Genomic DNA, 16,565 nt, shown 5'->3' with positions numbered 1-16,565 from the left:
ATAAACATCAAGACTTCACAATAGTGTACATTGACGATGTTTTGATATTTTTGGAAACTATTGATCAATATTTTAAACATTTAAATATGTTTATCAATATCATTAAAATAAATGACCTTATGGCATCTCTACCTAAGATTAAATTGTTTCAAACAAAGGTAAGGTTTCTTGGTTTTGATATTAATCAACGAATTATTAAACCTATCCAAAGATCATTGGACTTTATGAATAAGTTTCTTGATGAAATCCAAGATAAGACCCAACTACAAAGATTTCTTAGGTGTGTCAATTATATCGAAAACTTCATTAAAGACCACTGTACAATCTGTTTGGCACTTTATGACAGACTAAAAAAGAACCTAAAACTGTGGACGGTTGAGCATTCTCAAGCAGTCCAGTCAATCAAATCCCTGACCAAAGGCATTCCATACTTATCACTTGTGGATGAAAAAGCCAAAATGATAGTAAAATTTTTAAAAGAAGTACAAAAGAAAAAGGGGAAAATATCAATTGAGCCTTGAATTTCAATTTCTTATCAATTTAAATTTTAAACTAATAATTATATCAATTTAAATTCTAAACTCTAGAATTATATTAATTTGAACCCAAACTAATAGTTATATAAAACCTTAATAAGTGTATCGAAATTTACGAGGATCAAATTAAATTCTGATGGATGATGGATGATGGATGATTTAAATAGACGCATTTATTACCATTAGTATGAAGTTTAAATTGAAGCAAAGATTTAAATTGATATTTTTCTCAAAGGAAATATAAGATTGTGATTGCGCCCAACATCCAAGTAAACACATCCACTTCCACCCGATTTTGACCCGGAAACCCAAACCCCAAATCAAATCCAACCCTAATTTTGTATTTGCGTCCGATAGCTTCGCTTTAGAGAGTAGAGACAGGACACCCTTCGGTGAGAAGGTTTCCTAGACAGAGATAGAGAGACACCTCCGGAGAGTCAGCCATGGATGCTTTTAGAAGGCAACTGGACCAGCTAATGGGTGCGAATCGAAATGGTGACGTCCAGGAAGTTAGTCGCAAGTACTACGACCGCGATGTGTGCCGCATGTTCTTAGTTGGGCTTTGTCCCCATGAGCTCTTCCAACTCACGGTTAGATCAATTCAATCTTTCCTTTATTTCCCACCTCTTCTTTTGTTAAGGGACATCTTTTTTTTTTCTTTAGTCACAACGCCACCCACCGACTGTTTTGGAGCTTTCCTTTGCTGGTTCTTTTCTTTAAGTCTTTTTCTTTTTTTGGAATAAATCTGGGTGATCTCTGAAAATGGAAGATTAGAAGGGAAAATGCCGAGGATAATTTGTTTTTTTTTTTTTCAGTTTTTGTTGTGGGAAATAAATTTCTGCTAGTAACGATTTGGGTTTCTTGTTTTCATCCTTTTCTTGATATATTAATTTCTTTTTATGAAGTTTTAATTAAATTCACGTTTTTGTTTTCAGAAAATGGATATGGGTCCATGTCCGAAGATCCATTCCTTGCAACTCAGGAAAGAGTATCCTTGATACCGTTAGAAACCACTGTGCTTGTTTTGAATAGCATTGTTGAAATTACTTCGTCATATTTCTTTTATGCTACCTAACTATCCTGCTAGAGCCATAGAGCTGGTTAATTTGCTATCCATATTTGGTTTCAAATTGGAATTTTAGTTCTGTGCTGGTACATTAAAAAGTTTCTAGGAGGAGCCCTATTCTATTCAGTCAACTGTATACTGTATTTTTCTTTCCTGTAATGATTTGTAATTTTCCATCGACTCTAATATATTACCCAATTTTGCTTCATTCAACCTACTAACAATTTTAGTAATGAAGACATGCCTTGCCCGCAGCTTATGGATGCTACTTCATCGAAATTTCAAATTTTTTTTTTCTTCTTTTAATTGAAACATTGCTTTTCATTGATATAATGAAAAGAGCATAACGAAAAGAGATTCATAACTATGACCGTGACTTGGAAGATTTCCGCAAATGTTCTTTTTAACTCTTTTTAGATATGAAGAAGGAAAGGCTAAAGGGATTCATAACTATGACCGAGACTTGGAGGATGTTATAGATCGTCTCATTATTGAATGTGATAGAAAAATTGCTAGAGCCTTAAAGCGACTTGAGGAGGAAGATGCAAAGGCAGCTATTGCAATTTCTGTCTCTGAAGTAACCCAGGTACTTGTTAGAGCATATGGTGAAGATATGATTTTGTTTGGTGATTCATATATATTTTTTGTTTATTTCTTTAATTGATTGTTCTCACAGATACCCGAGGTACTCGAGTTGTCAAAAGAAATTAAAGAGAAATTGAAAGAAGCCGACCAATATGGTATTTGCATTTCATTTGGTGAAAAATCTAGTTTTTCTTAAATACCAAGACCTATTTATTTTCTTTCCATATCGGGATGACTTACTATATTGGAAACAGTAAGAGTTGTGTCAAAATGTCAATGATCCCCAATCTTTCATTTCCCATTACAAGTGATGGATTATGTTTTTCTTTTTCAATTAGAACTAGTTGATTACATGTAGAAACACAGAGAGGTTATGCGTTTGAGTTTTGGAATTGTATATATTTTTTTCACCTTTCCATCTAAGGGGATATAGATCTAGTTGGCCAATGCGAGCAAACATGAACGTTTTGTTTGTAGGCTTGTAGCCATATGTCCATATTTGACATGGAAGGAAATGAAGAAATGAAACATTCCAACAAGTTTCAAATGCTATCAGTACTGAAAGAAATGAAACATTCCAACAATAATCACAACTGTAGTGAGAGAGTGAATGAGAGAAAACCAAGAGAGAAGGAGAAGTTTGAAAACTTGGAGAAGAAAAAAGGGCTTACAGAAGAAGAAAGAACATGAGCAAAAAAAGAGCTTACTAACCATTTGGGCTGCAACGAGGGTGAGGTGACAGCGAACTGGCGAACAATAGAAGAAGACTAAAGAATATTAAAATAGAATTAACATAAGGATAAGTGATAATTTCCAAAAATTTAGAGTGGATTGCCAGAAATTCTTCCAAATAGCTATATGGTTACTTCATAGATAAAAACCCCTACCATTGAAATATGTCATATGCATCCTTATCTGCACACCCACACATAGAAATTTGAGGTTGAGGAACACATCAAGAAAATGGCGAACATTGAGATCATTTGGCTGAGTGTTAGTAAATACTGTGTTGATTACTCATCTCTAAATGCAGCAATGATTCTAGAAAAGTCCCTGTTTTGATAGATTTTGATGAATTGCTTTGAGATTGCCTCTCTTTTCCATGCTTGGCTTGGCGTTGGGAGACCTAGAGGGAGAAAGAGACATGTATGGCAGATGCCACTGTAGATGGTCATCGGTGTTTGTGGCACCGAGGCTTAGTTCCCATAAGAAGATTTTGATCTTTTAGAGTAATATCCTTTCAAAATTGTGTGATAAAGCTTCTTTTGTTGGGGGTCGTTTAAGCTCGTATAATTAACCATAAGAGATTTCATTGTATAGTGGTTAGAGGGATCTGAAGGGGCTAGGTCCAATGGAGACTGACAGTAGATATAAGATTTGATAACGAAGCCCATTCAGCAATCTCCAACTTGTTAAGGTTACGACGAAGGTGGTGGTCCCATGATTAAGTTTCAACAACCTAGACATCAACAATCATGCCATTTGGGCGAAGGGCAAGATGGAAGAGCCGAGGATAAGTGAAGGATAGAATATTGCAATGAAGCCCATGGTCTTTCCAGAAAGAGGTGCTTGACCCATTATCAATGGTGCGGTTCCTAATCAGTGTAACCTTCTGACAGATATATCCCCACTGGGAGAGATAAGAGCCTCGAGTTTTAGAGGAAGGCCATCCCTTCTCGTCAAATTATGTTTGGCGGCAATGACTTTTCTCCATAAAGCATCAGGTTCAGTGATAAATTGCTAGATCCATTTAGCTAGCAAGGCAAAGTTGCGATGATCAGAGTTACCAATGTCCAGGCCTCCCATAGATATAGGGCGTTGGGTACAATCCAACAATCACCTCCTAACCTAGCCATGACATCTAGCTCTTGCCTTAATCAGGTCTAAGGACACCATTGGAGAGACCGTAGACTGAAGTAAGCCAAAAAGAGAAACCATCTGCTAAAGAAAGATGAAAGAAACAGTAAAAAGGCCATAAATGACCTCCAAAATAGTAAAGTCATGCTCGCCCCACATGATGAGAATTTTGCTGGAAGAGTCAATTGCATCAATAGCTGTCCAACCAATAAAGGAGGAACTTTAGATAGATTTAAAGTGAAAGTAGTTAACCAGTGGAAGCTTGGTTTCTTCAAGAAGGAAAATACCAGGATTGTGTTGAAGGATCAAATTTTTAACCAGAGATCTTTTTCACTAGGAGCATAATTCGCGGACATTCCAAGAGAAATTTCATTTATTATTCTTCTGTTCCTCCATTATGGTTAACATGGCAGTTTTATCATAGTGGATGGTGAATTGTAAATTTTGGAGTTCTCTCTGTAGTTTGGGTTTTTTGCTGTTAGAGGGCTGTTTTCTTGACTTAGTGTGAGGGGGGCTGGATGGGGTAGCCATGATGCAAAGGCCGAAGGGTTTGATGATTGCAACTAATTTGCTTAAGGTAAGAGTTTGAAAGGATTTTGAGGAGGATGAGGCTTGGGCCTGAGTTGGTGAAAATGTTCTTGGTGGGTCGGTTAGGAGGTAAGTAGAAAAAGGATTTTTGGTTGGGTGGTTCTGATATGGTGGATGGAGACGGGATGGGTTGCCTGTGGTAGGTGGAAGGATGGAGAGAGGTTGTTGGACATCATCGTCCATTTGGTTGTGGGCCAGACTAGATAAATAGCCTTCATTTTCGGAGCCCATGAAGGTTGTGGATTGGGCATGTTCAGTAGTTGAATGATATTCTCTCGAATTGAAGGTGGTAAAGGGGCCCACATTAAGAGAGATGGCAGAGGATGGGTCCAATGAGGAAGGGGAAAGGGATGGAGAGGTATGGTGAAAATTTGTTTAGTTGTAAGCAGAAGTTGTCTCAGTGGTAGGGTAAATTTGGGTGTGTAGATGGGAAGATGGGGAGAAGACTGCGACAGTGGGTGGAGGGGCATAAGTGGGAAGAGGGAGGGCATGGGGTGGTGGGGTAGGAATTTGAAAGAGTATTGGTAATGGAATGTGAAGAACTGGCAGTATGTGGAATAATAGAAATGGGAAGAGAGTGGGTGGAGGATGGTGGGTTAGGAATTGGTAAAATTTTTATTGGTAGTGAATGTGAAGTTATATTGGATTTACTTGGGGATTTAGTAGGGGGTTGAATGGTAGGTAAATTAAAACGATTTTTTTAGTCATGGGAGAAAAGGATAGGTGAGTTAATGGAGGAACAATATGCATACCTTGTAAACTGGGTAAGTGGGTTTCCACTGGAATTTGTTCAGTGAGCCATGTTGTTGGCCATAGTAGTATGTTGGGTGTTTTGATGTAATATTGAGCCCTTGTTGGTTGTAGAGCGCTGGCCGACAATTTTGACAGCGAGAGGGAAATGGGCTACCTCCGGTGGGATAAGCAAAGAAACTGGAATGAATCCCACGAGATTTCGTTTGATTTTCATTCAAGCGGTCATAAGGTTTAGACCTCTGTCAGTTTGGTTTGCTGTTGTAAGGAAACCTCCACAATGATCGCCAATAAATTTGCAATTTATCGTTCCAATGGGTAGGAGGGAAGTCAGTGATCTCAATCCATCCTCCATAAGAGGTAGTGACTCGGCGTTGAAAGGCTGATTGGTCATTTGTTTGCTGAAATTTAATTGGAAGGAGCCCAGTCAGTTCGGTTGCTCAAATTTGTAGCTAAGGTTGTATCAAATATGTGAAGAAGGGCTTTGTTGACTTGGATAGATTTGATGATACAATTCTGGGAGACTGACGCATGGATATTCTCTCTGATTGCGGTCCAAGAGTCATGTAGATAGTAGTGTTCGACGATGACCATGGATGCCCAATCATATTGGGAGACAAAGTCGATTGGGTAGGGATGAGGGCCTCTGTTGCGTTTAGCTGTCTGTGTGACTGTTCTTTAGTAACCAGAGCATATGATTTTAACTTCTGTCTTTGTTGGGTTGGTTCACCATGAAAATTGGACAGCTGTGGGAAGAAGAACCAGCCTTGTTTGTTTTCCTCCGATGGTATGAAAGTTTGGTTGTATGCAGTACACCCTGATTGGTGAAGATGGGAGATTTCCGCAAAGAAGCCGTTTTTATTTCTTTTTTCTCCCACCCTTTGGTAGAGTTTTCTTCTGCCAGCTTTTGAAAATAATGTGTGGTTGCTTGGATCATTGTACAGTGCATTGAAAGCATAGATAGCCAATTCAGGGCCGCCCAGGAGAGATAAATAGAATAGATAGAGTTCGTACCTTGTTCAGAGATCTTTACAGCAGATCCCTTTGATTCATTGAGTGTGATGGAGAAGATTTTTTGATCAATGTGTATTGACTGGGTGATGGTAGAGGTTAAGGTTGTTGGTGGCAAGGGAGGAGGCCTGGTGGTTGGAGCTAATTATGGGAAGGTGGAGGATGTGTGGGGGAGAGGAGAGAGCATCCTGAGGCTTTTGAGTCTAATGGGCTACTTTCAACCATTTGTGGAAAATTATGGAGCCCTAGCAGCGCCATTAAAACAGCGACTTAAAAAAGACTTTTTCTATAAGGTTTCTTTGGGCTTCAGTGGTAATTTGAAGACTTCTATTTCTAATATGTTCACTAGGAGGGTTAAAATGGGAAATTGGGTGACTGAGCTAGTTAGTAGTGCATGTTCCTTATAGGAGCAAAGGGGACATGGGACAGTGGGTAAGGTATTGGTTATTTTGGAAAGTACAAGCATGTGAAGAAGTGCTGGACCCTCTCGAATAGTCTATTAAAATTATGGGTGATCTTCCCCTATTTTTCTTAATCTATGTAAAAAGTGTTCTCCAATACCTGGCAGTATATAGGTTAAGGCTTACGTTTGAGGATATTGTTTGTTTTTGTTACATACATCAATGCGTAATATTGTGGTGCATGGACACATGCAGAACTTGTAAAGTGACTGCTGAAATTTCTCTCCCTCCTTTACTCTTTTTGGGTGTTTTTTTAGGTATTTGAGATTCTAAAGTTGTTTGTTTATTTATTTAATTTAATTGACTGCTTCGAATTTTATGTCCTTATTTATTGCAAGTTCTATATTAAGAAGTTGAAGTATCAAATATTGCAGATCTTGAGGGCAAAACTGATCTTAAAATTCGGGTTTTGGAGGTTGTAGAAGAATTGAGGACCAGACGAGCTGACAAACAGGTACTTCATACGATAATTTTGGATAAAAGTAGTTGAAACTTTCTGTATCTATGTTTATAATTTTGACCATGGTAAATTGTTTTTTGTTTTTTTTTGTTTTGTTTATTAACATTCAATGTGAACTATCTAACACTTAAATGTGTTTTTAACAGTCCATGCTTCTTTTAGATGCTTTCAACAAAGATAGGGCATCTTTGCCTCAACCTCTGCCAAACCCACCACCTTTGGCTCCTCTACCTGTTGTAGCTCCTGATCCTCGTACGCAGGAGATGATAAATGAGAAGTTGAAAAAGGCCGAGGAACTAGGTAAGTCTTGTTCAACAAACACCAGGTTGTTTTGTGAATTTACTTCTTGGTGAAATGATGGATACTTATTGAAATGTAATTGTGAGGAGTTGAATAGTTTGTTGGCGTGTTTTTTCAGTTTGTTTCTTTGCAAAGGGATTGGAAGTTCATTTTTTGTAGTTCTGGTAATTAGAGGTGTTGATCCATATTGTTCTCTCCTGCAGGTGAGCAAGGAATGATTGACGAGGCTCAAAAAGCCCTGGAGGAAGCTGAAGCACTCAAGAAGGTTTGTCCCTGACCCTGATTCCCTTAGCAGTGATAACAGAAATGATGTATTTTTTTAGGATCTTATTTCTGATCGTACTTCTGGAATAAACTGTTAGTTATGGTGTTTTAACTTTGTTCAATTTGTTTAGTTGCCTGCTAGGCAGGAGCCAGTGGTGGATTCATCCAAATATACAGCTGCTGATGTTCGAATTGTGAGTCAACTTTTTCTCTTGAATCCTCATCTCTTTGGCAAAACATGATATCTTTATTTTCCATTTAAAAGCTAATTTAGTATTTACAATATGAAATGCAAAAGAAAAGAATATTTATGCATGCCGTGGTGTAACTACGCAATTTCATTTTAGGTGTGATTAATATCTCAATGTGGATGTGCCTGATTAATGGTAGTAGGATGAAACTTCTTGCGTTGATATGGCTTTCCGTGTCGTCAATGCTATGGTTTCTTATATATAAGTATATATATCATAAATGGTCGTGGAGTCCATGCAAGAGGGATACTAAATTCTTTTTTTGGGAGCGGTTGATGTGGTGAAAGATCGTCTTGTGAGTTTGGAGGTGGTGGGAAAGTTGGTGAACAATGAGAGTTTAGAATTAGGAAATTTAAGGGCTTATAACAAAGTGCTTTTGGCTGAAAGGCTTTGGTGGTTCTCATTGAGTTTGTTTACCTTTTGGTATATGATTATATTATGGTTCTTATCCTTTTGAGCGGATGTCAGGTGGGGTCAGAGGCACCTACAGAACCCTATGGAAAGAAATGTCTAATGAGCTTCCATTTTCTCCACATATGGGTTCATTGTTCTCGAGGTGATGGGAAGGAAACATATTTGGGAGGATAACTGGGTAGTCTAGTCCCATTTGCTTTACATTTCTTCGTTCACATTGCTCGAGCACTCTGAGAAATCGCATGATAGGTGATTCTTTGCTCATTTCAAGGGCTCTCCCTCTTCATCACTTGGCTTGTAGTTTTCATCGTTGGTAGGGGATTGTAAGATTAGATTGTGGAGCCCTGACCCTATAGGGGCTTTTCTTGTAGCTCATTCCTTCATGTTTTGTTGATCTCATCTTCTTCCTATGCGTTTGTTTTGTCCTCTTTTTGGAATGTGAAAATTTCAAAGGAGGTTACATCTTTGTCTGGCATACTACCCATCAAAAAGTAAGCACTTACGATGGGAGTTGTGCTCCTTGATAGGGTCGTCTTGTTGTATTCTTCATTGACAAGCAAGGAAAACCTAGATCATGTTCTCTGGAGCTGTAATTTTCCTCTGTTTCTTTGGAAATATGTTTTTGTCGAGTTTGACTTCTAGGTTGATATATAGTAGGTACAAAGATTACAGGGAGATGATCAAGGAGTTTCTCTGCCATCCTCTATTTCAAGATTATAGGAGGTTTTTGGGGCAAGCAGGGGTTTGTGCGATCTTGTGGGGTTTATAGGTGAAAAACAATTAATTTTGTGGCCTTGAAAGTGGGTCCATGTGTCATTTGGTCCTTGTTAAGTTATTTCTCTTTGGGCGTCATTGACACAATCTTTTTGTAGTTATATGTTAGCACTTATGTATTCTTATAACAAGTATGTTAGCTCTTGTATTACTTGACCAAACTCCCTTTCTTAAGCGGGAACTCCTCTTGTGGGCTTTTTCTTGGATGCCCTTGTACAAAGTTTGGTTCTTTATTAGGAAAAAAGCTCTCCTGATTTTGAGGAAGAGCCAAGTTATAAGAGATAAATAAACAGATTAGTTACACTTAGACCAAGTAAAGCAACAAAAATAATCCAAGAAACTTCCCAATTATCCTTCTTTTTCACAAGCATTCTTTGGTTTCTTTCATTCTGAAGGACCAAAAAGAAAGCCCACACAATGTGCAGCCACATGATATGATTCATCTCTCAGAGGAGAAACTTGACTACTTTTGTATAATGGTCCTTCCATGTAGCCTTTGCAAGGATAGGATCACATAAATCTTTCTCTTTGGGCATATTAAGGAGAAGAGATTTTATGGAGAAGCACCGTTATTTTCAGCCACCCACACCCATTTGTCCTCTTGGGATGTGAGTTCTGATCTGATCACGATCAGTCACCAAACCATGATTTTTCAAGATGAAAATTTCCATGTTCCATTTTAGAAAGAAGGTTGTCTCAATAAATGACCAAGAGATCAAAAGTTTAATCATGGGGCCTCACACCTGGGAATTAATTTCTGATGAGTTTCCTTGACACCCGAACGTTTGTAAGTTGGTTCGGACAGTCATGGATATTAAAAAAATAAAATTCCATGGTCCATTGGCAAAATTGAAGAGGATCTTCCGTGTTAAGCATAGAACTGAGGTCTATAACATCAAAAAGTCTTCCCCAAAAAACATTCTTTTCATTGTTATACTGCCATATTCATTTGGTGAAGAGCTCCATTTCCGTCCTTAAATGTGAATGCCGAGACCTTCATGGTCCAGGGAGGGATGGCATTTTCCTAATTTACAATTTGGAGGCTAGACACATCTTTATCACCCCTCCAAAGAAAGTTCCTAAAATTGTTGGAGCAGGTTTGTTTGGCAACAGGAAAAAGGAGAAGTAATGAATGGGGAGGTTTGATAGGGTAGCTCAGAGGAGAGTAACTCCCCACTTTGGAATAGAGGATGAGGTTCAAGGTGATAGTTTCTTTTCTCTCTCTATTTATTTATTTATTTCTTTTTTCCCCCAAAATTTTTAATGATTGGGACCAAAAGAAATGAACTGATGAGGCCTGTTTAGAGGAGATATAAATAAGTGTCTGGCCACTTTTCAACCTGCAATCGAACCTCTGAGCAACATATTCAAGCATAGGAGGCTTCAAATTCACCTCAATAACCTCTAATTTTTTCCAATTCAAGTTCAAACCGGAAGTTCTCCAAACTCGTGTATATTGAAAGTAGAGACAAAGAACACACGCCGGTTTATGTGGAAACCTGAGAATCGGGAGAAAAGCCCCGATATTTTCTTTTATTATTTTCTTGTAATTATAGAGGTACAATTGAGGAACTTAAATAGAATGCAAAGGGCAAAGGAAAAAGGAAAAGAAATATTTGCGGTAAGTTTTCCATAAATATTTTTTCTATAAATACAAAATCTAACAATCGAAAACATCAAACAAACTTTTGAGAGCCCCAAACTCATGAGATAAAAAAAGAATCATGTTGTCTATAAAATGAAGGTGACAAATCAAAATGGACCCTTCACCCTTCACCGCAGCCTAATTAAACCACCTCTTCTGCTTGAACATGAGCCTACTAAAATAGTTCACATCAATATTGAAAAGAAAAAGGGACAATGGGTCACCTCAGATTCAACCCTATCCTGAGGCCTCCCATGGACAACTATAGAACTTTTTGTTAAATGAGATACAGCCCTTACCCATATAATCCCAGTGGTGTCTTTTTCTCTGTCTACTTATTCCAAAACCATTTGTCATTAAGCTCGCTTTGCATAAGGGAAGCGTTGAGGATTTGTTGCCCTCTAACCAATGCTAATTACAGAATTCATATTAGTTTAGGGTGTATTTTTAAGTTTTTCAATAATTTTCGAATATGAGATTTATAATATAGGTTGAAGTCTAAATTAAATTTCAAAGCATATAAATTTATTTATACCCTACGTAATGTAATTTCGTTTGTTTTGGATCTATCCAGACGGATCAAAAGCTGCGGGTATGTGACATCTGCGGGGCATTTTTAAGTGTTTATGACAGGTAAATTTGACTCTGTAAAGTGTGCATGTTCTTTTGATGATCAAGCCTTTCTAAGGAAAATGTAAAGTTAGTCTTTGGGGTTTCCAAGTGCTCAGTTTTGACCCGACAATTATACCTCCTTTTCCCCAGCAGGCTCTTGGGCCCAGTTTTACGAGGATAACTTTTCCAGCTAAAGACTGTGCGTTATTTCTGTTTATATTTGTGGATATGCTATTGTTCCTGAGAATTTTATGGGAAACCATGCATTACATTTTTTTTTCTAATTTTCAGAATGAAAGTAAATTCATTATTTTTTGTTTTGAGTGTTAGACCATTTTAATTTCTTTTTCTTTCAGTGATCGTCGTTTGGCAGATCATTTTGGAGGAAAACTTCATCTCGGCTACATGCAAATACGTGAAAAGTTAGCAGAGCTTCAGGTTAGATGATTTTATTTGTGTTCATGTTATTACCCATTTTTGGTTGTATGTATACATCATTCAAGGGGGAAACAAAGTAGAAAAAAAAAAATTCCTTTATCTTAATCATTTGACTAGAAAATGTGTTAATGGTTAGTTCCTAAGTGTTGTGTCTGTTATGCATTGTCCTCAAATGTTTTTGGCGTTGTGTATTTAAGTTGGTACTGTGAATGGGTTCAGGTGCTGCCATATGTTTCAAATTCTACCATAGAGATTCTGAGTTATTACTTTATCTGTGAGTTTTCCTTTCCTTAAGAGACAAATGGGTTTTTCTTTTGTGACACATTTTTGTGATGGATATGGCAACTTCTTTGAGGACGCCTTCAGAGGATAGCTTGGATATTATTTTACGGTTTACTTGATGTGATTAGTTCCCCTGGTGTCTATTTCTTGAATGGCATTGGTGGAGTGCCCAAACCACAGAGTAAGTGCAAGTTTCTGATTGCTGGTGTTTTCTCAATATTAGCAAGAGGGTAGTTGCTAAGCCTGTGTTAAAGGCAGAAATTGTAAACCCCTGGAGCCAATAAAAAAGAGAACTAGTCTTCGAGAAATGTATTCTTTTTTCCACAAGAAACAATTTCATTAAGAAATCTTTATCAGAATTCTGTAAAATGTTGCAAGATAAAATTCTCCTTTGTATTTTCTTTACAAAAAGACTACTAGAAAAATTGCCTACAATTTAGTATCTCTAACTAAATAAAAAACTGCTAGTAAAACTGAGGATACAATTCATGTTAACCTAGAACCATCCTAGTTTTTACTCCAGCTTTGAGAACTTGCTCAGGTAACGAAACCTTCTTGGCTGGAGGTACGCTTAAGAGAATTTGTAGTTTTGGATTTACTTGTAATACAACCATTGGTTTCAGGGATCAGTTAGTTCAGGGATTCAAAGGCGTTCTCTAGTTATTCTATTCCAGATATTTGTTTGAATTGGAATGCTTTCAAATTTTCAGCTTAATTTAGTTTATATCTTTTAGTTGAAGATTTATTTTAGTTTCTATATTATTGTATTTTCAGCGTTAGATTCCTTTCATTATAACAATGAAAGGTTTTGTTTCCTTCTTAAAAAGGAAAAAAAAAAAAAAAAAAAAAAAGAAAGAAAAAGAAGTTTAGGGATGGTTTATGCAATTTTCGATTGGCTATTAGAGCCTCAGTGGAGTTATAATGGAGTTTTCTTTCTTTCTTTCCTTTTCCTTTTATGATATATGCATATTTATTAAATTCTATAAGAAGCCAAGCCTTCTGTTGAGAATGAGAAAGAATTCAAGGGAAATGATGTTATTTGCCATTATATTTCCATGATGTGTGGTTTCAGTTGTATTTCTTGTCACTTTGTTAGGAAGAAAGAAACAAAAGCCGCAAGGTTGATCGACACGATGATCGACGGTAAATGTTCTTATTCTTGAATCTTTTTAAGGTTAAAATACCATATTGGTCCCCATGTTTTTTATTTCATTCTCTTTTGGTCCCTAAATCTTCAATTGTTCACTTTTAGTCTCTTCCTTTCTATACATTCTAAAATTAGTTCATGCTGTTAGTTTATTGTTGATTTTTTGTCAAAAAATAGTCTATGTTAGCATTTCTTTTCTTTTGGAGGAAGAAAGGAAGCTTTTTATCAAGAAAATGAGTAATGCTCGGGGATACATAAAGGGAATACAAAAAAGAACAAAATACTGCATACAAGAAAACATTAGATAGCTAAACAACAGGACAAAGTTAATAGCTGAAAGCCAAAGCTTACTGATGTTCTTAAAAACAGTCCAACAGCGATTAATATCTTGAACTGAGATTCCTTTGAAGGATTTGGAGAGATGTCACCAAGAAGAAGCTTTAAATTGGCCTTAAAAATATATTTACGTAGCATCTTATATTGCATGAAAATTATTGTTATTATTTAATAATTTTTAATAAACTTTAACTTTGGAGGACTAAATTTAAAATTTATTGGAAATATTAGGACTAACTTTAAGATGTATTGAAAATACAAAGATTAAGTTGGAAAATTGATATTATAGAGACCAAAATGGAATGGAGAACTAACTACAAGGACCAAAGTGGTGTTAACTTTTTTTTTTTTAATAATTTTTTTTAAGGTGGTACGTTGTTCATTATCTAAATGCTTTTCCTTCAGATCAAAGGAGCGTAGTAGAGAGCCTGATAGAGAACCTAGTAGAGACCGTGACCGTGGTGATAGTCGTGACCGTGGAAGGGATAATGACCGTAGGAGCAGGGATCGTGATAGGTATCACGATCGGGATCGTTATGATCGAGAGCGCAACAGAGACCCAGATCGCTCTTATGATTCTAGAAGTCGTCGCCGTTCACGCTCACGATCAACAGACCGTGAACGTGCAAGGGACTATGATCGCCACAAGTACTGTTTAGTGACCATATCAACTTGTGCTGTGTATCGTGTGTGCTTTCTTTGGCCATCATTCATATTTCACACCTTTTGCAAAACGTGTTTTTTCTCTTTTGAAATGAAGCAAGACTATCTTATTGAATTAATAAAATGAGTCTAATGCTCAACGTACAAAGAAACAAACAAGGAGAACGAATACAATCCAAAACTGGATTTGACCCCTGAAAACAACTGGAACAAGCAAAGCAAAATGTCTCCTTGATACTTCATAAACATTTAATGCATATATTTTGCAGTTAAATAGTCTTGAATAAAATTAAAGCTTCATCCTTTAGAAAATTGAGATAGTCACATGCGCTTACAAGTCTCATTGGGTTCAAATTATTTTTATTACATCTATCAAGTATTTTTGATACTCAACATTGTAAGGTCAAATAGCTCTGATATAGTTGATGTGCATGTCAGTTGACCTGAATATTCATAGTCAAAAGATAGTGATTTAGAATCTTTAGATTTCTTCAATACATATTATGCATCTTCCGTCCCGTAAGTTTTACTAGGCATTGGTAAGTTGCAAGTACTTTGCATTTATCTTAAAAAAAATCTTCTGCATTTTTTAGAGCTACTGTTTTGTATTCTGTTCTCATTGTTTCTGGGGATATTTAGAAATTAGTACCTTGGATGCTTTTCACTACCTCCTTAGTCCATGAGTTCATTGCCTGTTGCATGTATATGTGGTTTGAAGCCATTTTAATGTTTGATTGGATACTGAATATTATATTTTTCCTTATTAAATTTTAAATTCCACGTGGAGATCATGAGTTATTTTTAGTATATGATCAGTCTGTCCCTTTTCCCTTGATACCATTTCCCCCCCAGTTCTTATACATTTTAACTTTTTGTGCAGGCGCCGTGACCGGTACTGAATAGTTGTGGATCTAACGGACGTGAAAGTACAGGTTCATGCCCTGTTTTTCTTCCTCTATTTTGAATGCAGTTGGCTGTATCTTCTCTAATGATTTTATAATGACCGCCAGAAGGTTATGTTGACAGTACTTATGAGAGGTATGGTTGTACTGATTACTGGAATTTTATATGTAGCTGGTAGTAGAGTAGTTTCTTTGAGGTTTTCTTTTCACATATAAACTAAGGTCATGGGATACATCAATTTTTCATATGATCATTTTGAAGACTTCATAACAGGATGTAAGTTGGTAAGATTTGACATATAATCATCTGTTTCATGTATTAAGAACCTATAGGCAGGCCTGATAAATGATATCTTTCAAATTTATCGTTCTTCATTTTGCATTCATGTTTATCTGCAGTAAATGTAATAAACATATATATTGTTTCTAAATGGCATCTAACTGATAATTTGAAGAATTGTTAGGAAATTACTGCCAAGCTCTGGAATAAATTTGTGTTGAAATGGTATCGGACTCGTATGTACAAGTTGGATACTTGAATATTGTCTAGAAAATGGATAACTATAAAGAAAGAAAGAAAGAAAGAAAATTGATTGGAAGGGGGTGGTAGAGATTGAGTTTGAGTTTTTGAAGTAATGTGCAGTAAGCATGGAATAGAAAGGTACAGATTGAGTTGCAATAAAAGAAACAGTTGACGTTGGTTGCTGGAAAGTTAGCCACACGGTTGCTGTAAGTATCCGTTTCCAAGTTTTAATTTTGCAAAAACAGATCTTCAAATTTAAGATATGCTTCCTTGAAACAATTTTGAAACCAGAAGATTGTTGTAGCAAGCCACAGTAACCACATTTTTGTGTCATTGAATACTATTTACACGAGGAATGGGTTCTGTTTCTCCATTTTTTTTTTCCTTTACCAAGGGCTCCAAATTTTGTTTCTTTTTCACTTTTGAATGAGATGCTGTGTCATTTCAAGTTACCTGTTGAGTGAACATATGGGATCAACATAGTCAACCATTTTTGGTTAAAGGGGAAATGAAATTTGGATACTCGTAAAAAAAAACTAAAATAAAGAAAAAAGGATATGTAGACTTTGTGTATGGAAGATCTGATATTCAGATTCTGGTTGTTTAGATTGACTTTATGTTTAAAAAAATACTATTTTCTAGCATTTAACAGAGTACGTAGAAAGTGGATCCAAATATAGTGCTAACTAGAGGAATTAGC

At 36.5% G+C, this 16,565-nt stretch overlaps 1 protein-coding gene across 11 annotated transcripts; it reads left to right on the top strand.

Annotated features, from left to right (window-relative positions):
* Positions 1-798: 798 nt before the first annotated feature.
* On the top strand, positions 799-15,717 carry LOC103485802 (uncharacterized). Of its 11 annotated transcripts, none has more exons than XM_008443502.3 (13): positions 799-1,126; positions 1,472-1,524; positions 2,020-2,188; positions 2,279-2,342; positions 7,229-7,308; positions 7,461-7,614; positions 7,818-7,879; positions 8,010-8,072; positions 11,537-11,595; positions 11,931-12,012; positions 13,391-13,437; positions 14,183-14,425; positions 15,321-15,717. In XM_008443502.3, exons 1-13 carry the CDS (start codon positions 980-982, stop codon positions 15,337-15,339), a joined length of 1,242 nt encoding a protein of 413 aa, XP_008441724.1. In that variant the 5' UTR covers positions 799-979; the 3' UTR covers positions 15,340-15,717. The 11 variants fall into 11 exon arrangements, 6 of the variants coding, with proteins under 6 accessions (XP_008441724.1, XP_050940487.1, XP_050940488.1 ...); XR_007820812.1 differs by lacking the exons at positions 14,183-14,425; positions 15,321-15,717 and adding exons at positions 12,232-12,286; positions 12,379-12,475 and having other exon boundaries at positions 809-1,126; positions 13,391-13,426; XM_051084530.1 differs by lacking the exons at positions 14,183-14,425; positions 15,321-15,717 and adding exons at positions 12,232-12,286; positions 12,423-12,475 and having other exon boundaries at positions 809-1,126; positions 13,391-13,426.
* The last annotated feature ends 848 nt before the right edge of the window (positions 15,718-16,565 follow it).

Source organism: Cucumis melo, chromosome 5, assembly GCF_025177605.1.
Source record: "Cucumis melo cultivar AY chromosome 5, USDA_Cmelo_AY_1.0, whole genome shotgun sequence".
Classification (NCBI taxonomy): Eukaryota; Viridiplantae; Streptophyta; class Magnoliopsida; order Cucurbitales; family Cucurbitaceae; genus Cucumis; species Cucumis melo.
This window is presented reverse-complemented; position numbering and strand designations above follow the sequence as displayed.

Coding starts and splice junctions, on each gene's coding strand:
- LOC103485802 (XM_008443502.3), top strand. CDS start 980: ATGGATGCTTTTAGAAGGCAACTGGACCAGCTAATGGGTGCGAATCGA. Junction 2,189..2,278: donor CTGTCTCTGAAGTAACCCAG/GTACTTGTTAGA, acceptor TTGTTCTCACAG/ATACCCGAGGTACTCGAGTT. Junction 12,013..13,390: donor AAAAGTTAGCAGAGCTTCAG/GTTAGATGATTT, acceptor TCACTTTGTTAG/GAAGAAAGAAACAAAAGCCG.